Source organism: Dasypus novemcinctus, chromosome 5 (genome assembly GCF_030445035.2).
Source record: "Dasypus novemcinctus isolate mDasNov1 chromosome 5, mDasNov1.1.hap2, whole genome shotgun sequence".
Lineage (NCBI taxonomy): Eukaryota > Metazoa > Chordata > Mammalia > Cingulata > Dasypodidae > Dasypus > Dasypus novemcinctus.
In genome coordinates, this window is record NC_080677.1 from 87,002,989 (window position 1) to 87,025,111 (window position 22,123).

At 36.7% G+C, this 22,123-nt stretch overlaps 1 protein-coding gene across 2 annotated transcripts in view; it reads right to left on the minus strand.

Annotated features, from left to right (window-relative positions):
* IMMP2L (inner mitochondrial membrane peptidase subunit 2) overlaps positions 1-22,123 on the minus strand; it is a 1,033,857-nt gene that overhangs the window by 982,111 nt on the left and 29,623 nt on the right. For both annotated transcript variants that reach the window (XM_058297204.1, XM_058297205.2), the window contains exon 3: positions 16,067-16,203. In XM_058297204.1, the coding sequence (XP_058153187.1) occupies positions 16,067-16,201 (135 nt within the window). In that variant the 5' untranslated portion in view covers positions 16,202-16,203. The remainder of the gene's footprint in view (positions 1-16,066; positions 16,204-22,123) is intronic.

Here is a 22,123-nt window from a genome sequence, read left to right on the forward strand (position 1 = left end):
AAGAAGGATGTTCCATTGACAGGCCCCTGATACTGACAACTATGCTTATGAGCCTTTTGCACTTAAAATTTCAACTTGGCCTACTGTTGCAGGGTGCCTAACAGTTACCTCCTGAAAGCCTCCATGTTGCTCAAATGTGGCCATTCTCTAAGCCAAACTCAATATATAATGCATTATCTTCCCCCTAGCATGGGACGATTCCCAAAGATGAGCCTCCCTGACACTGAGGGATTACTACCAAGCACTGGCTGGTGATACAACTGGAAAAAGACCTTGAATAAAAGGGGGAAATGGTAAAGATGAATGCGTTTATATGGCTAGGAGACTTAAAAATGAGTCAGGCGGTCATCAGAGGTGTGGCACTTACGCATGTCTCAGCAGGATCTCATAGACAGCCAAAGTAGATACTACCCAGGTAAGGGGGCTTCTGAGGGCTATGGAGACACCCAGGTCTTACAGTCATGGTAGATGGCTCCAGAGTTTGGTGCCTTGCCAGTGGGCCCTACTTTGGAGTTTGAGCTCCCAAGTGTAATGGAGTTGGACTCAGATGTGATTTCTCTACAAATGCCTCTTCTGTCCCTTTTATTGAACCTGTGGTTGGCATTGAAGTTGGTGGGTGTTATGTCCAAGAGACTTGAATCTCTGGGCTGTCCATGTGCCAGCTGGGCCCTGAACCTCAGTGGAGTTACAACACCTATTCTCCAGTTCATTGGATTCACCCATGACAGTTAACAAGGAGGTGAGGATGGACAACCACCACATCAAGGAACCGAGAGGGTCTACAACTGCAAGCAGGAGAGTCCTGTCGATCACCCATGTGGGGCTGAAGCCCCCTCTCAATTAAGAGGTGAAATGGGCATCACCATCCCAGAGTCCTCAGGATTAGGAAATAAAATATGGAATAGAGTACATACATATAGTACATATAGTACAATATGGAATTGTACTATAGACTTATCGTGATTCTAGCAATGGAAGAAATTATTTCATTGATTTGGAGACAGTGGCCACTGGAGTTGATGAAGGCAGGGAGAGGGAAAAAGAGGTGTAATATGGGGGCATTTTCAGGACTTGGATTTGTCCTGAATGACACTGCAGGGACAGATACAGAGCATTATCTATCCTGCAGAATGGACTAGGAGAGAGCGTGAACTACAACGTAAACTATATTCTATGCTGTGTAGCAATGCTCCAAAATGTGTTCATCAACTGCAATGAATGTGCCACACTAATGAAAGAAGTTGTTGATGTGGGAAAAGTGGAGGGTATGCAGAGTAGGGCATATGAGAATCCCCTATCTTTTTATAATGTAACATTTTGTGTGATCTATGGATCTTTTAAAAATAAATAAAAAATATAAATTTTTTTAAATGGTACTTTGCTTGGTCATTTTACATAATCTTTTGCTGCTCTCAGTTTTCAGTTTCCTCTTACTTCTTTAAACATGCTATAATTATTATCTGATAGGTTCAATATGTAAAGACTTTTAGGTCTGACTCTTAAGCCTGCATACACAAACACATATACATATGTATAAATATACAGAGAGAAAGAAGAAGGGAGGGAGAAAGGAGAAGGGAGGAAGGAACGAGGGATTGAGGGAGGGGTAGGGAGAGAGAGAATAAAATAAACAAAGTAAAATATTGAAAACTGGTGAATCTGAATAAAGAACATATGTGAGTTCTCTATACTACTCTTCTAATTTTTCTGTAAGTCTGAAATTACTTTCAACTTAAAAATTTAAAAAGAGAATGTAATGAAATAACAGATATAACACTGGCTGCATAAAACAGAAGTATATGGTTATTCTATTATAGGAAATGAGGGAAAGTCCATGAAGGGACATTATAAAGTTATCACTCACCAACTGCTTTGGTATCATATATGTTTGTTGCTATAAACGCAAACTAATCTATTTGAATTCTCACTTAATGACTACTTACAGAACTACATAAAATCCCTTAATATCCTAAGGGGTAAAAGCCTCAGGTGAGATTTTGGGAAGGTAATTTGGGAAGAAAACACACAGGTAAGCCAATAAAACATTCCAACATTAAATCCTGTCTTCCTTCAATGTCAGTTCCAGGAGACCCAAGAGCAGAAGAACACAGAGGAGTCGGCACGGAAGGAAAATGTGTGCCAGGTGGTTCCCAGCATCTTGGAAGCACAAATTCAGCAGGTAACATAAACTCCCTAACTCTATCTTAAATGCTGGTGTATAAATCACAATATAGTTCTTTTACTGAGAGTCTATTTGTATCTAGCTTCTCAGAGTGTCAAATTAATAGTTACAATGAATGATGATTGTGGAGCATTATTAAGCCCACTGTAGATTTAAAATTAAAAATACAGATTAGGTGGTGGAGGAGGGGATTGAGAGAGAAGGAAAGCCTCTTTGCTTGCTTTTTTGACAGAACTTTTAATTTTAAACTCAGCAAGAAACAAGATAATGACTGCAAAGAGCCAGGAGTCTAAGAGGTTTATTACAAACCAATTTCTTCTGGATCATTCAAAGAAAGCTGAAAGTCAAGACAATTCCAAACCAATGAACGTGTATGTTCACTGTGATGAATAAAATGCTCCATGCCAATTAAACCCGATTTCCCTCATATTCTCTAATTTTCCAATATATTTTGTATAAATCTTTCTCTGAAGTATGAGTTAAAGAGACAGTATTATATTGTACTAGTAAGGGTTCTCTAGGAAACAGAATCAACAGGAGATATCTGTGAATAGTATGAGATTTTATAAGAGTTTTTCATGTGACCATGGGGATGCACAACTCCAGGTTCCACAGGCAGGCTACAAACCAGGGACTCCGATGGAAGTTCATGACGGTCCTTGATGAGTTTCCAGGAGACACTGGCTGTCCTAAGAAGAGCAGGGAAATTTTCTCTGAATGCTGAAATCACTTCCCCTTTTAAGGCATTCAACTGATTGGATAAACTGTCACTCATTGCTGACAGCATTCTTCCTGTTGTTGTAGATGTAATCAGCCATCTATGTAGTAAATTCATTGATGACTAAAGCATAATGTCCTTGTACTATAATTAGCCCAGTGCTTGATTGCCCAAACAACTGTGCACAATTACCTGACTGAATTGACACGTCAGCCTAACCATCATATATATAGTAATGTTTTCAAGCATCATCCCCTCTGGTTATGCAAAATGTAAAAAGAAAAATAGTGTACTCTATAGAAACTAAGCAACAATTGCAGCAAAAATAAGATGACACAAAATTATTTCTTACACTTACTTTTTAAGGTCTTAAATCTTAATTGTAAATGTGGAAAGCATAAACCTTCTATCAGAACCAGTGACCCTGCTACAGGCATCTTCACTTAAATAAAATCTAAAACTTTGGTGTGAGGTCATTAAACTATTCTTAGGGCACCCTTTACTCTAAAAGCCTCTGTGAGCAATTAAAGTTCTAATTTGAATAACTGCATTCCACCTACATAAATTCCCTCTGTAGTTTCAACTGTATGCAATATCAGTCTTCATTTCCTGAGTTAAATTGCTGTTGAGTAATGTTGTACTTCTAAGGGGGTCTACTTTCAAAGGTAACCTTTCAGCACCCAGTAGGAGTGATTCATGTGCACGAGAGGGGAATAAGTCAGTATGAATAATCATTAACCAACGATCTGTGCCAGTAGTCACTCTGTACAGAGCATTGCAAAAGGTATATTTCATTCAATAGAATGGATGTTTCTATATAACTTTATAAAAAATAAATGTTTCATGCTTTGAATCCTATTTTCCATTGAATTACATCATTGTATCATTAAAATTTTTATTTTCATATGACTTACTTCAACAAGCTGTGACTCCCAATGAATGTTTGATCACCTCTATCCTTCTAGGCAGATACTTACTAAAGTTGTAAACTAAAACTGAAAATTTTACCCTAAAAACAGAACCACTGAAAAAAAAAAAAAAAACAGAACCACTGAGTAGTGCTTAAAAAGTCAAGAATTATTTTTCTTATAAAAGGGAATATTGAAAACAAGTTTCCCCTATTAAATCACAAGTCAATCAAATTTTTGAAAGACATAAAAACAGTCCTTAAAGCAAAATTTGATACTCAAAGTGCATTTCCAGTATTCTTATATGAGAATTTATTCAAGAAACTCAAAAGAACTGATATTTTATGTCCCTTTAATGAAAGTTAATCTTTCAGTTTGTTGGATTTTCTTAAATAACGCATCTACAAGTTGCAGAGTGTGGTAGGTTAAATTATGTACCCCAATAAACACATGTTCTTAATCTTAATCCCTGTCCCTGTTGGTGTGAACCACTGTAAACAGTACATCTTGACATTACTATTTTTACTTAAGGCAGAAAGAATAAGAGTAAAGGTGGGTCTTCATGCAGATTACTGGAAGTGTTATAAAGAGAACTGGGAAGTCACAGAAGCAGCAAAGGAGAGGATATAGTCATGTAACAGGAGGCAGAAATACAAACCAATGAACCCCAAGGATGCGAACAAGCCAGAATCAGAATGCTATTGACCCCAGGGGAAAGCATGGTCTCACCAATGCTTTGATTTGGACTTCTGGACTCTGAAATTGTGAGCTAATAAAGGCTTAGTGTTTAAGCCAACCCACTGTGCAGTATTTGTCATAGCAGCCTGGCAAACTGAGACATGAAGTGACCTTTAAAAAAGTAACTCTAAAGTGATGACCCAATTGGTTCTGAGTTATCTCAAACCTAAAGAAATCTATGCATCAATTCCAGAGTGTAGTGACTCAGAACTTCAATCTATTCTAATTTTTTCAGTCTTGGACTATAAAGACTAGGGTCATTTTAAGTATACTCAAAGGTATAAACAGGCAAATTTTGAGATTACCTCTGAAATCAACCGTATTTCCTCAAAGTCACGGTGCTATGGTAGATGTATTTACTTGTTCATAATTCTTCCCTCCCTCCCATCTTTATCATGGCTTCCCTATGAGTGTAATATACTTCCCAATCCCATTGACTTTGGGTTTGGTCATGTAACGCTTTAACCAAAGGAATGTAGACAGAAGAGTGGAAGTTCTGTATAAGGCTTTCCACTCACTCTCTAGTGTCCTCCTATCTCTCATGGGAAGAGCATAACCCAGGCAGCCGCTGCTTAATTCAGCCTAGATTCCACAGTGAGAGGCACCTGAAGCAGACAAAACCAAACCACGACCTAGCACTCCACAGAGAACCAAAAGGCCCTTAAGCAAAAAATAAACATCTGTCATGTAAGCTACTGAATTATTGGGGTCATTTGTCACCATAACAAAAGTTAACACAGTGACCCACAATGAAAGGGGTCAAGGTATTATTTTCTGATGCCACTCTGTTCCAAATTGCAGGCTCATTATCCACCAAACAAGTTTTCACTTCTGGAAATACCAGACATTAGTCAAACATCTATCTGACAGCTTAATAGCTTCATACAAAACTCATCTGAAGAGGCACCCATCACCCAGGATTAATAATTTTTGAGTTTTCTCTAACATAAAAGCTCCTTGAAGACATCATCTGAGCCTGATTCACCATCCTCCCATAGGACCTAGCACAGTGTCTTACACTGACCAGCCATTTGATGAATGATTCTAGTCTAACTGACAGTAACCACTGTTGTTCCCTAATGTTCATTTCCAAATATAACATTCTGAGTCAAAAAGTTAATCATATGCTTGGCATGACAGGAATAACTAGATATGATCAACCTAAATACACAGAAGAACTAAAGTACTATCCAATGAGAGACTTCTGGGAAGATGGCATTGGAATAGGTAGGCAGGGCTCAACTCTCTCACAGAAACAATGAAAGAAGGACAAAAAGCTGTCCAAAGAAGCTGCTTTGGGGATCTGCAGACCAGGAGAAAGTTATACATCCTTCAGGAGGGTGAGGGACAGAGAGATGAAGAAGCTGAAGTGAAAGCTATGAGTTATTAAGCCCCCATGGCAGAGAAGGGCCCCATTTCCTACCCTCAAGATGAACAGCCTAGATAAAACCCAAGGCTCACTGCAGCCATCTGACAGGGGAACAGATGTCTTCCTCCCTGGGAAGAGGGAAGGTAAGACAGAGGGCGGAGATGCTTTCTCTTCAGCAAGTTTGATCAGCAGAGCCCACTATGGAATCTCAGCTATAGCCAAACCAGAATCACCAGCAAGTGGTGGTTTGGACACCTCTGTGGAAAGGTTTGCCAACTAGTGACATCTGCTGACCAGCCAGCAAACTGCAGGAAAAAAATGCTTTTTAAAGTCTTATTCCAGACCACTTGGATCAGATCTGCTCCGCATTAGTGAGTCCGTGGTCCTATTTTGATCATTTAACCTGGGCAATCTTAAAGACCTGGAATAACTTGAACCAAAAATCAAAGAACAGCTGTGAAACAAAACCACTAGTCAAGAGGGAGAAACTGACCATCAGTGTAAATTCACCAAAATAATCAGATGCCTAGACATCAGTAAAAACTTACAAGCCATTCTAAGAAACAGGAAGAGATGGCACAGTCAAGAACGAACCAAAAATCCTGACAAGACACAGAATTTAAGACAAGTGATCAATGATAATCACATAAATCTTCTAAATAATTCAAGGAGTTGAAGAAAAATATGACTAAAGAGACAAACGATAAGAAGACTCTGGGTGTGCATAAAGAATAATTTGAAAGCCTGCAAAGAAGAGTAAGAGATCTTATGGGAATGAAAGAAACAATGGATGAGATTAATACATTACAGGGGAGCAGATGTAGCTTAAGTGGTTGAGCACCTACCTCCCATGTATGAGGTCCTGGGTTTGATCCCCAGTATCTCTTAAAAAAAGAACACACACACAACTTCCTATGTATGTACGAGGTCCTGGTTCAATCTCCAGTACCTCCTAAAAATACAAACAAACAAATAAATAAACAAAAATAAATTAGAGACATATAAAAGCAGATCTGAATTGGTGGGGGACAGAATTAATGAATTGGAGGACTGAATATCTGAACTTGCAAGGACAGGAGAACAAAAAGAAAAAAACGGAAAAACAGAACAAGGTTTAGGAAATTGAATGACAACGTGAAATGCACAAAGCATAATCAATGTTCAAGAAGGAGAACAGAATGTAAAAAGGGCAAAAGGAATATATGAGGACATAACTACCGAAAATTTCCCAACCCTTATGTAAGACATAAAGAAGAATAGGGAAGCGGACTTGGCCCAATGGATAGGGTGTCCACCTACCACATGGGAGGTCCGCAGTTCAAACCCCAGGCGTCCTTGACCCGTGTGGAGCTGGCCCATGCACAGCGTTGATGCGCGCAAGGAGTGCCATGCCACGCAGGGGTGTCCCCCGCATAGGGGAGCCCCACGTGCAAGGAGTGCACCCCGTAAGGGAGCCGCCCAGCGCGAGAGAAAGTTCAGCCTGCCCAGGAATGGTGCCGCATACATGGAGAACTGACACAACAAGATGACACAACAAAAAGAGACAAAGATTCCCGTGCTGCTGATGACAACAGAAGCAGACAAAGAGGAGCACGCAGCAAATGGACACAGAGAACAGACAACTGGGGCGGGGGGAAGGGGAGAAAAATAAATAAAAAATAAATAATAAGTAAATAAAAACAAACATCCTTTAAAAAAAAAAAAAAAAGGATAGTACACCCCAAGCAAATTAAATCCAAATAAACCTGCTCAGAGACACCTACTATTCAGAATGATAAATACAAAAATAAAAAGAGGTCTTTGAATATATATAGCTTAAAATAAAATTTTTGGCATTTGGCACCATACGTATGCCATTATATTTGATCTCACATTACTGTTTCACAATAAAGCCTTGTTTAAGGATTTGATTTTATGATTATGAAAAAATAAGGCACACCACAGTTTTTTTTCTCTCTTAAATTTCATCACTGTCGATATGGTTCTTTGGTATTAAAAAAATGCATGTTCATAATTTTTAAAGTGTGTAGTTAATAATGCATGTTATTGTCCTTTTTTCCATTCTTACAAAAATGTGCCTATTTGCAAAACATAAAAAGCTACTATCAGCAGTCCTATAAAAGCTGATAACTATGTTTGGTCATTGACTGATCTTGTTCTAACCTTAAAACTTTGTGACTATTGACCTCTGTTGCATTTATTTTAACTCCCCCCTCCCCCATTATCTAGCCATTTTAAATATCAACATTACCCTGGTATATTTGCATTATTATTATTTGTTGCTTTTTTATGCCTTCATATTAGCAAATATGAAATTCTGTGAAAAAAAACCTTTGATCTTAAAAAAAAACCTTCTCCCCTCCTTCTGTAGCAAAAAACAAATTACTTATTCTTGAGAACATTCCCATCAAGAATTTAATAGAAGGGGGTATACCTATATCATTTTGATGTTTTGCTAATGTTTCTAAACACTGTATTTCGAAATCAGAATCACTTCTTATTCATTTTCATATAACTCTCATGATGCTCTTCATCACACATTATTGATCAGAAATGAGGTATAATTCCCTAATCCCTGCCCATAAGATCTAAGTAGGCTTTTTCTGTAAGTTGGAGGGAGTTTTGCCCTAACTCATTGATTGTGCAAGAATAAACTACTGATGGGTTTGATTGATCATAGATGGACTGTGGTGTGGTATATTTGAAGGCTACTGAATGCTACTTACAATGCTTAATAAAAAGCCTTGTTCATTTAGTATTTTTTTAAAAAAGTGGATCCTTAAAGAACTAAGAGAAAAACAATGCATAACACACAAGGGAAGTACCAATCTCTCATCAGAAACCATGGAGGCAAAAGGAAAGCAGTATGATGTATATAAGGTAATTAATAAGAAAAACTGCCAGCAAAGAATTCTTTATCCAGTAAAACTGTCTTTCAAAAATGAGGGTGAGGGAAGCAGACATGGCTCAACTGATTAAGGATCTGCCTACCATATGGAAGGTCCAGGGTTTGATACCCAGTGCTTCCTGACCCATGTGGTGAGCTGGTCCATACACAGTGCTGCTGCAGGCAAGAGTGCTGTGCTATGCAGGGGCACCCCTGTGTAGGGATGCCTCACGTGCAAGGAGTGTGCCCCGCAAGGAGAGCCACCCTGTGCAAAAAAAGCACAGCCCACCCAGGAGTGGTGCCACACACATGGAGAGCTGACACAAGATGACAACAAAAAAGATGCAGTTTCCCCATGCTGCCTGACAATGCAAGCAGACACAGAAGAACACACAGCGAATGGACACAGAGAGCAGACAATGGGGGGGAAAGGGGAAATAAATAAATAAAAATAAGTCTTCAAAAAAAGAAAAGAAAAGAAAAATGAGGGTGAGTTTAAAGTCTTCACAGACAAACAAAAACTCAGAAACTGTGTTACCAAAACACCAGATTTACTACAGATACTAAAGGGAGCTCCACAGCCTTAAAAGAAAAGAAAAGAGTGAAAGACTTGGAGAAGAGTGCAGAAATGAAGATTATTAGTAAGGGTAAATTAAAAGATAAAAAGACAAGTAAGTTATGACAACAGAAAGCCAAAGTATAAAATGGACGAAGTAAGTAATGCCTTTAGAGTAATAACATTGAAAATTAATGGACTGAACTCTCCAATCGAAATAGATAGACTGTAAGAATGGAAAAAAATATATGAGACAACTATAAGATGTCTACAAAGACTTACCTCAGACATAAGGACAAAGTCAGGTTGAAAGTGAAAGGGTGGAAAAAGATATTCCATGCAAATAATAGTAAAAAGAAGATCTGGAGCAGTGATATTAATATAAAAAAAATAGATTTTAAATGCAAAACTGTTAAGAGAAATGATGGAGGTCATTATATATTAATAAAAGAGGCAATTCACCAAGAAGAAATAACTACAATAAATATTTATGCACATAACCTGGGAGCCCCAAGTTACACGAGGCACACGCTGGCAAAACTGAAAGGAGAAATAGATGTCTCTACAATAATAATTGGAGATTTCAATACACCACTCTCAACACTGGATAGAAGATCTGGACAGAGGATACATAAGGAAACAGAGAGCTTGAATACTATGATAGGTGAACTAGACCTAACAGACACTTAAAGAGCAATATACCCCAAAACAACAGAATATGCATTCTTCTCAAGTGCTCATGAATCCTTCTCCAAGATAGCTAAGATTTTGGGTCAAAAGACAGGTCTCAATAAATTTTTAAAAATTGAAATTATATAAAACACTTTCTCTGATCATAACAGAATGAAGCTGGAAATCAATAACAGAAAGGAAAAGGGAAATATATATGGAAATTAAATACCTCTTAAATAATTAAGGATCAAAGAAGAAATTGCAATAGAAATTAGTAAATACCTTGAGATAAATGAAAATGAGAATACAACATATCAAAACCTATGGGATACAGCAAAGGCACTGTTCAGAGGGAAAATTATAGCCCTCAATGCATACATTAAAAAAACAAAAAAGAACTACAATCAAAACCTAACTGAACACCTGGATGAACTAGAAGAACAGGAAACTAATCCCAAACAAAGCCAAAGGAAAGAAATAGTAAAGATCAGAGCAGAAATAAATGAAATTGAGGGAAAAAAAAGACAATAGAGGGAAGTGGCTGTGGTTCAATCAGTTGGGCTCTCGTCTACCATATGGGAGGCCCTGGGTTCACCTTGTGAAGGCAGGCTCGCCCACATGCCACGGAGAGCCACCCAGCCCACAAGCACTGCAGAGCGCCATCCAGCCTGCAGACATCATAGAGGGCTGACTCAGCAAGGTGACGCAACAAAAAAGGGAGACAAGCAAAAATACAGAAAAGAGCACACAGCAAATGGACAGAGAGAGCAGACAGCAAGTAAGCCGCAAGGGGGGGAAGGGAAATAAAATTTAAAAATACAGACACAGAAGAACACACAGGGAATGGACACAGAGAGAAGACAGCACACAAAAAAGCCACAAGGGGGGAGGGATTAAAAAAAAGAAAAAAGAAAATAGAATCAACAAAACCAAAAGTTGACTCTTCGCGATCACAAAATCTACAAACTCTTAGCTAGACTGACAATGAAAAAAGAGAGAAAAAGCAAATAAATAAAATCAGAAATGAGAGGGAGGCATATTAAACCTGACACCGCAGAAATAAGAGACCGTAAGAAGATACTATGAACAACTAACTGTCAACATGCTAGACAACATAGACAAAATAGACAAATTCCTAGACCCACACGAACATCCTACACTGACTGTAGAAGAAATAGAAGACCTAAACAAACCAAACACAAGTAAAGAGATTGAAATAGTCATCAATAACCCCCAAAAATGAAAAGTCCAGGACCAGATAGCCTCACAGGTCAATTCTACTATTTACTATTCAAAGATAATCTAATACCAATTTTGCTCAAGCTCTTCCAAAAAATTGAATAAGAAGGAACATCAGCAAACTCACTCTATAAGCCAATATCACCAATACCAAACCAGATAAAGATACTACAAAAAAAGAAAATTACAGACCAATTTCTCTAACAAATATAGATGTAAAAATCATCAACAAAATACTTGCAAACTGAGTCCAAAAGCAGGTTAAAATAATTATTCACCATGACCAAGTGGGTTTTATCCCAGATATGCAAGGGTGGTTCAACACGAGAAAAGCAATTAGTGTAATAATACACATTGATAAATTAAAGAAAAATCACATTATCCTCTCAATTATGCAGAAAAGGCATTTGACAAAATATAGCACCCTTTCTTGATAATGAACACTCCAAAAGACAGAAATAGAAGGAAGCTTTCTCAATATGGTAAAGTGCACATATGGTAGACCCAGAGAAAGCACTGTATTCAACAGTAAAAGATTGAAAGCTTTCTCACTGAGATTGGGAACAAGACAAAGATGCCCACTGTCAACACTGCTATTCAGTTTTGTGCTAGAAGTTCTAGCCTGAGCAATTAGGCCAGTGAAAGAAATAAAAGGCACACTAATAGGAAAGGAAGAAGTAAAATTTTCATATGATTCAACATCTAGAAAAATCTGCAAAAATCCAAAACAAAGCTACTAGAACTAATAGACAAGTTCAGCAAAGTGGCAGAATACTAGATTAATATGCAAAAATCAGTAGCATTTCTATATACAACTGATGAGCAATCTAAGGAGGAAATCAGAAAAATAATCCCATTTATATTAGCAACTAAAAAAATCAAATATTTAGGAATAAACTTAACCAAGGACATAAAGGACCTGTATTCAGAAAACTACAAAATTTTGCTAAAAGAAACCAAAGATGTAAATAAATGGAAGACATTCCATGTTCATGGGCTGAAGACTAAATATCATTAAGATGTCAATTCTACCCAAGTGATTTACAGATTCAAAGCAGTCCCAATAAGAATCCCCATAGCTTTCTCTGCAGAAATGGAAAAGCCAATTATCAAATTTATTTGGAAGGGTAATGGACCCCAAATAGCCAAAATGTTTTAAAAAGAAGAAAGTAGTTGGAGGACTCTCACTTTCTGATTTAAAGCATGTATTTAGCTACAATGGTTAAAAATAGTATGATACTAACATAAAGATAGACATATTAACCAATGGAAACAAACTGAGAGCTCCGTGAAAAAAGGAGCTGATGCTTAATGTATACAGAATTTTTAATAAGGTTTGTTGTAAACATGTGGAAATGAATAGAGTTAATGATAACACATTATCATGAGTATAACTAATACTGCTAATATATAAATGTGATTGTGCTTGAAAGGGGTAGTCCGTGAATGTAAATCTCAATTGAAAGGAAGCCGGAGGATAATCTAGGGACTATCACATAGTGATATCAGTAATGGATGAAGATTGTGGTTCACAGTATAAATATAAGAATGTTCTTTGACAAAGTATAGATATGGTGATAGATGGAAAAATTACAACTAATTTAACTTACAAATGACAGTTAACAATAATATTGTAATATTTTTGCAGCAATGACAAAGAAGATATTATATCGATTTTAAGGGACACCAATATGGGAGTATAAGGGGGTATGGGATTTTTCTTTCTGGAGTAATGAAAACATTCTAATATTGACTGAGGGGATGCAGCACAACTCTATGATTAAAATGAAAGCCTCTGAGCATACACTTTGAATGGATTGTGCAAAGCATGGGACTGTATAACACAGGGAATCCTGTGGTAGAAAATGAACTAAGGTTATCCAAAAAATATGTGAAAGTTCTCTCATGAACTATAACAAATATATAATACTAATACATAGTCCTAATAATTGGGTGCCATGGTAGGAAAAATACACCAAACATAAGACATGGGCTATAGTTAGAAGAAATATTTTGATGATGCTCTTTCATAGTTTGTAAGAAATGTTTCACAACAATCCAAAGTAGTGGTGATGGAGTGATGGATGGGAGCCCTGTATATGCATAGTTGTTTTCTAAGTTCACAAGTTTTACTATATACTTATTGTTTATGTATGCTCATGTATGAATAATATACTTCAATAAAATTTTTAGATGAAAAACAAACAAAAATACTATGCAATGAATGAGGCTCAAGATTGCTAAACTACACCAATGTGAATTTCATTAGAATGGTATACAGAGTCCCTCAAGGAATATTGAGATGTAGAATGAATGACTAGGTGACACTTTCCACCACTGCTACAAACAAGAACACAGTAGAGATGTCTCAGGTCTTCAAGGGTACAATTCCAAGGAAGTTCTTTCAGAGGGGCTATCAGTCCCTTCACCACAGCACTTTTCTGCCCACTGGTCCTCTGTGCCACTGACTACTGCACAGTTGTCTAATTTCTCCACCAATCCCTATTGCCCAACTGATCCATGTTACTTACTTTCCATTTTCTCTATGTTTTTTTTCTTTCTTGTCTCTTCCTTTCCTGCCTTTCCTTCATATTTCTAGTTTTCACACAAAAGGATATCACAGGCTTAGAGAATACTACTTCCCTTCACAAAAAAATCAACCAATTGTCCCATGCCACATGTAATTTTTATGCATCATCGTTTAAAAAAGCAGGCTGTGTTCCTTGCTGTATGCTCAGGGACTCCAGAAAAATGCCTGCAGTGCTCTGTCAGTATTTAAGTTATAAGAGAAATTTGAAGATAAGAGTTTATTTCAATTGTCAAAGAATTCTGCTGAACCCCAGGGTCTACACATATTCAGTTCATCAAAGTTGTAGAGTAGCAAAGATATCTTCAAATATGCCAAATTAGTTAATCCCTACATTTCATCATTGTAATTTCTACTCTTAAGTAATTTTAACAATGATTTAGTGATATATAATGAAACTGTAAATGAAAGTATACCTACAGTTAGTCTAAAATTCATAAAATATATAATCTGCTATAATAACTGTATATTTCTAATGTATTTGCAGTAAGCCCAGCATTACTCCATAGACTAGCACTTGGGAATGATGCTATATAACACCTTCTTCAGTGTCTTTCTCACTGGGGATAAATCTCATCCAGTTATATAAAACAGCCAATTTTTTGTGAGCAAAAACCATATCTTATTTTTTTATGAATTTCCTTGGCTCTTAACACATACCATGAACACAGATATTCGGCAAAACTGTTGAGCTAAAAACATGAAGACTAGGATATTATGATTGCCACATGATCCTCTGGAATATTATCAAATACAAGGTAAGGAGGTTGTATGATCTAGAGAGATTCCTCTCAGGATAGAGATGGTTGTGCAGGTAGACAGTACTAGCAGAATTAGAAAAAATCATTATAAACCTGATTATGTGTTACCAAAAGATACATACATACTCAAAGGAGTTCAAGGGACCAAAAAAGAATGTGGGTGGCTCTGGAGAAACGCAATTTTAATCTGAAATAAGGGATCTGACTCAAAAGCTCAGCAAAGAAAAATCCAGCTATCCTTAAGGATTGAGTCAAGAGAAGGCTGCCAGGAATTCAGCCTCAGTTGTGTTAAATGTATTAATTGCTCAAGAATAAAGCCACATACCTGTAAACGTTTACATACCCTTGCAATAAAATACTTTTGCACTCAAAGTTCTACTAATTTGCCTGGTGACTCACTATGGAGGGAACCCAAAGACCACGATTGAGGTCAAAATCCCTGCCTAAGAGAAGTCCCTCAAAATCCAAATGATGAAGTAGACGTAAATATTCAGACTACCCAGCTTTAGATCTTTAGCCCTGCCCAAAGAGCAGAGAATTCAGGGAGCAGTCTGATTTTTCAATACCCTAACTGCAGTAAAGCAATTTCATGTCTATGCCCTTAAATAGCTCTAAGTGAAAAAAAGAAAAAACTAAGTTGGTTATTTTCTATATAATTTTAAGCTCCTAGAAACTTATATATTCGTTTTACTTGTTTTCCATAGCTATTTAACACAGTGCATGAACTTAATATATGCTAAAAATAGAAGAAACTGAATCATTTTACTAATGCAAATGCTTAACTATATAAACTTACTTAAATATGTTCTAGACATCAACTTTAAAACAAAATTTCCTCTATGCTATCCCAGAAGACTGTTTGCACCTAATTTCTGGAAATATCTAGTCCAATGTTCTTCCAATATAAACTGTAGTTAATTTTTTCAATCAGGATCAGTGCTCTAGACTTTTCTAAATAGTAAAAGTATATATCAACAGGGTAAATGAGTTTTTCCTAATCTGCAATGAAAAAAGAACCTACCAATAACAGTACTAATAATTTGTCTTTAAAAGGGTATTCAATTATGGATATTTAATTAAAATATCTTAAAATCACAGGTCATACACAAAAACACACACACAAAAGTGTGATTTAGTAAATTTTCCTTAGAATCTCCATTTACCCTGTTCTTGGAAAAGATCAAAATACAGATACAGAGAACTATCTAATAATTATTTTTATTCGCCACTACTCTGATTATAATGCTTTCATTAGAAAACCTTATAGAAAATAAAGAAATTTAGTAAAGTTTTTTTTAATCTTAAAAAAACTTTTATCTTAAAAGACCTTATTCCAGGTCTTTTTATCTTTCAAGTCCCATCATGGAAATGCTAAACAGAAATCTCATTCTAGTGTTTGGGGAACAATGGAGCACAAGCGTTAAAGAATGAAGTTGTATTAGTTTTCACCTGCATTGATGCTCCTTCCACTCTGGCCACACAGGCGACCCGATCCAGGAAAGTTACTGCCACAGGCACTGCCACAAAGAAACCTTTACAGAAGGCCTTGAAGTATCTTCGCACCCAGCCTTGTGACTGTGCCATCTCTAAAAACATGAAGAAAACAAATGTAAAATTAGCCTCAAGAAAGGTGAAAAATATAGGTACAAAAAACAGCCCAAAAAAATAAGAGTTAGAGGAAAGCAGCATCTTCTCAATATATTTCACACTTACCCCTGTAGTCATCAGAATAAATGTGACTTACAGTCCCAAGGAAAATAACTTAACTCAGGTTAACTCTTTTCAGGTTAATTCATTTCACCTCAAATCTACTTGATAACTTCAGTGGAAACTTCTGCCCACAAGCAATAATAAATTAGAAAGGGGCAAAAAAAAAAGCATTCCAAAAGTAAGTCTTTCTCTGTTGCTGACTAATATGGTGGAGATGATTCTTGTATCACTGATATCTCTCTCCTCTTCTACAGTAACATAAATTTTAACAGGCCACATGACTGCCCAACGGAAAACTGTTTTTTTCCCAGCCTTCCTTGCAGCTAAGTGTGACTGTGTGACTAGATTTTATCAGTGGCACATGAGGAGAAATGATATACATAGCTTGTAGTTTGTATCCTTAAAAGCAGTATGTCCTCCCTTTCTATTCTCCATTGTAAGATATCTGAAATAAGGATATGGTAGTAGGTACAGCAACAGCCATCTCAAACTATGAGCCAAAAGTTTCAAGTTAAAGATGGCAAAGCAACAAAATAGAAGAATCCTGGTCCCCCACACCATGAGGACACCATAATTGCCCTACATTACTTACATTTAGACTGTTAAATGTGAGATGAATAATTTCCTATCATGTTTAAACCACAGCTATATTGTTAGCCTTTGTTATAGTAGCCAAACAGGAAGAAAAAGAAAAAGAAAAAATATTCTCTCCTGACAGGGAAAGATAAACGACCAGTGTTTTTCTTACTTAGACAAGCTCCATTTGCTAACCAAGCCTGGGAAGAAGTGGGGGAAAAGAAGCACAGAGGTCTCTAGCCTTTCTCTTCTTAGAGTGTAAGAAAAGATCAGAGCAACTGAAAGTTCCCTAACACAATGACTAGGCTTGTTCAGCCCTAAAACCACAGATCAGTTTGCCTCCATGCTGATCAAAACTTTCTTGTCCTCTTGAGACAGATTCAGAAAGGTCCAGAAACACAATTCAGACCAAGTATCTCCCAGAAAGGCATTATCAGGTCATTGTTTTGACATTTCTTTTTTAAGTTCCCAAAAGTCACACTACCACTAAGGAACTTGTTGTGATAATATTACTATTACAGAAATGAAAAGAAGCAGTAAATAGATGAGAACATCAGTAGAAGAAAGGGAAAAATGAAAAAGGAGGAGGGAGAAGAGGAGGAAAGTATGTGAAAATAAAGAAGCAGAAAATCTACAGTCAAATTCTGTCCAGATACTCAGTTCTGAAGTATGCAATAGAAGAGGTGGTGAACTATACAATTTAAATTTGAAATGAAAGACAAAAGAAACATGTGATGAAAGGGTGCTATTATCTAGATAACAAATTGTTGTAGGTATGAGACCACTTGCAAATAGTTTCATCCAAAAGATTCCACATCTCATTTTATTTTGAAGGAATTTTTCCTTGTGATGATACATACAAGAGAGGGTTGAGGAATTCATGGTCTTCTGATCCTGACAAAGCAAAAGAATTCTCCAGATACATCAGTCTAGAACAATGGGTTTCAAACTTGGTTGACTATGTCCCACATTAAGAAATCCATTTTATATAGCAACCCAGTAACACATATACATACACTCACACACTCACACATATATTTGCAACAAATAAGTGATTGAAAAGATTCACAAAATAGTATCTATCCTAACTACATAATAGGTGATTGATTTTTATGACCCATTTAAAGGTTCTTGACCTGAAGTGCAATCTAAACTGATGTAAAAATATCCCAATTACTAATTTCCAATAAAAGTTTTAATATATATCGCAGGGAAAAGATGAATAATAACAAGCTGAACTGGTTAAAACTCAATAACTTACTCTCATGGATTGAATCATGTATCCCAAAAAGATACATTGAAGCCCTAACTCCTGATACCTGGGAATGTGACCTTATTTGGAAATAGGGTTATTGCAGAGGGATTAGTGAAGTTAAAATGAGATCATACTGAAGACAGATAGGCCTTTAATCCAATATGACAGGTGTCTTTATAAGAAGGGAAGAAGAGATAACACAGAGAGAAGATGATCATGTGATGACAGAGGCAGAGATTGAGGTGCTGCAGCTGTAAGCCACTGAATGCCAAGAATTGCTGGCAAACCACCAGAAGCTAGGAAGAAGCAAGGGAGGATTCTCCCCTGTAGGTTTCAGAGAGAGCACAGCCCTGCTGACACCTTGATTTTGGACTTCTAACCACTAGAACTATTGAGACAACTAACTTCTGTTGTTTTAAGCCACCAAACATGTGGTACTTTTTAACAGCAGTCTTAGTAAACTAAGATGCCTACTATAGTTGACATCAATCAGGGTTATACGTAGGCATGATACAGAATAAAGACCAGTAATTTTTTTCAGCATCTTTAGGGACATATATTTCACATACCAGAAAATTCACCATGGACCAGTAATATTGTATATCTAACTGACACAAAAGTAAGTGCAGAATAACTTTAGAAAATAAGCAATTTAAAAACACATTTTCATTCAAACTCTTATACTAATCATTACCTTACATTAAATTGCTTATTAGTTCACCCATCTGGTACCCAAGTAATGTGTTTGGCCCAAGGTGCTAAATGCTTTTGTGAGCAGTCTCAGCCACTGAACTCCTGAAATCTGCAAACTTGCTTAACAAGGTTCATTCCAATACTACCAGCACCCAACTATAAAGTGAAACCTTTAGAGAAACTAATTTCTCTTCAACGACATCTTTCACCTAGGATCTAAAACACCTTTACAAACTCCTTTTATATCACCTGCACGAGAAATTTAATTTTTCAATGGACTAGTTTACAAAGGTCTCATTTATCATCTCTTATATAACTTGGTAATAGAAGAATAACTTTGGCATATTTATCAGATCTGTACTTTCAAGATGCAAAAAAATGTTTTTTCCTTAAGATTAGATTTCATTAGTTCAGTCTCTGTGAAAACATTACTAACCACAAGTTTCACTAGTCAAACATCAGTCTTACAATAAATTTAAAAGTTCAGTGACCTCCAAATCTTCCTTTTTAATATGTTCCAAAATACAAACAAATAAATAAACTCAAAAGTTCCAGACTGTGAAATATCTTAATCTACAAGTAATTTATACAGTGTTCCCATGTGCACAGAAGAAAAAAAAAATTCAGTCACTGTGTAGAAGGGAACCAGCTCTAAGGTAAATAATTAAACCATCATTTACAGGTTTGATAGGCTCAAATTTAAGTGGTCAAGACTTATGCTTGAGTTGCACAGCTCCCAGATATTAAACCTTAGGGCCATGTTTCCCAAGCTTGCTTTGACTGGTTTTGCCACTCCCACTCAGACCTCCAAAATCAAACAAACCAGGTGATTCCCCAAATCAGGCAATTTTAGAAAATACTGATATTTGGGTGTTTAAAGGTCATTTGTTTACTGACTGTGTCAGGATTGTTACATTCTCAAAATAAAAACAGGAGGAAAAGCTAGGAGAGAATTATAACCCTGCATGTCTTCTCACACCCACATTTAGTTTGCCTCCTTACTTAAAAAGTTTTATCTGAAGAAAGACCCTTATACAGAAAATAAATGCTACCACCAGATCCTGCTTTCTAACCTCTGCCTGGTTCCCACAGAAAGTGACTTCCAGTGGACTGTCTTTGCCCCTGCCAGGACAGTTAGGGCATTCATTCACTTATCTACCCACTCATTCATTCCCTGGTTCATTCATTCTTAAAAAGAATATTTACTAAAGGTCTTCAATAAATATTGTGCAAAGCACCAGAGACAAAACATGAGCAAAATCAGCAACCCAGCCCCTGCTTTCATTGAGATTTTATAATCCACTAAGGGATGCCAAGTGTCAATCAGATAATCGCATTAAACACATTAATCTACAGTTGTTTGAAGTGCTCAGAGATTAGAGAGAGTTCAAATGTCTCAGAGGAAGAGAATAAAATAAAAGATGAGTAGGAGTTTCCTAAATAACAGATTGTGGGGTTAGATAAGGGCATGCCAAAGCAGCAATAGCAACTTTAAGAAGGCTGGGGTTGCTAATGCACAAGAAAAAAACGGGAGAGCCAGGTGTGAGTGGGAGGTAGCAGTGTAAACACTAGGCTAGGTAGGAACTGCTGGGTCTCCTTAAGGATTTTGCAGTAACTGAGAAGTAACTGAAACACTTTGAAACAAAGAGGAATGGTCATATTTGTATCTTAAATGCTCATTCTAGCTAAAAAGTAGATGGCACAAGAATGGATGGATACAGAGAGACCAGATTATTCTAGTGGCCCAGGGTAAGGAATGATGGTAGGTTGGATCAGGTTGATGGTGGTAGACATGGACTGAAATGGGCAGATTTAAGATACATGTTTTGGAGGTTATACTGACAAGCTCTGTTGGATGGGCAATGGTGCCAGGGTGAGGAGGAGGTAAGAGAAGAAGTGTAAAAAGACAGCAGTGACCTACCAAAACACTTTGGCACTCCCTTGAATTACCTTCCAGAGAACTAAAAACATGCTCATAATTCAATACCTCAAACTTTCACTGAATCCTACTAAGTACAAGGCCCTGGGTTAGGTGCTAGGGATACAGCCATGAATAACAATGTCCTTGCCCTCAAGAGATGACAGAGTAGTAGAAAAGTTTGCTCTTGCACAAATATTTCCAATAGAAATGAGTATTTTAAAAAAGACCCATGCCCTTGGAGCATGAGAACATAGAGCAAGAAAATCTATCCATCAGATCATGGAAAGTAACCAGATGAAAATGGCATTTGGGTTTAAAGACTGGGCATTTCAGGTAAAGGATCAGGATTCCTGAAAGCCTGGGGGCAAAATAAAATGTGGCAATTTAAAGGAACTAAAAGAAGTTCAGTCTGAATGGAGCATATATAAAACATATTATGGTTATCTTAAATAAGTAAACATCTATTTATTGAGCAGCAAAGATAAGTGTAGAGGACATAAACATGGCTAGGCATACAAAGGATGATACCATCATTAAACTCTCACAAAACAATACATTACATTTTCTACATAAATTTACATAAGCATATAAAAGTTTTTAAATGGAATTTTATTTGTATTACTGTTTCAATTGTCTAATAAACAACGATATGTCACTTGCATAATTATTGAAGATTAGAAAGAGGGGAAAAAAGCACTTTTCAAAATGCTAACAGTGGCTAATTCCAGATGTTGGGAATGTGGAAAATAGGTATTTTCTTTTATGAACTTTTGTTTTTGACATTTAAAAAAGAAAAAAAAGTGGTCCCTGTCCTAGGAAGTCATTATAATATATAGACAATATGTGGTAATCCTAGTCTTAGATCTCTTTTCTATCACGATAAAAAAAAAAAACTGCATTTTTCTCAGACCTGTTGCTCTGCTCTCCCTAAGAAGAACAAAGAACAAGTAAAATTCTTCCATATTTATGCCACAATCAATATACCTAACTGACTGCAAGTCTTTCATGAGGCCAATGCAGACTATTAAGGAATACTGCATGTTACTGAACACTTTTGAGAGCTTGAAGAGCCTTAGAAATTCTTACCTTTCTACTCACCGACAATAAGCACTTGTTTAAACAGGAAAAAAATGCTGAAGATTTATTTTTCAACCAACCTAACTACGAGACTACTTTCAGTAATTAAACTGGCTACAAACACATACCCATGTTTGCTTAAAGATTAATCAAATTCAAACTCCCAGAATTTTGAGACTCCCCTTCTTTCCCAGTAAATGCTCTCCTATATTTTCCTACTCCATGCATTACTCTGTCTCCCTGGAAGGTGCAAGGTAATGAGAGTCAGGAGCCC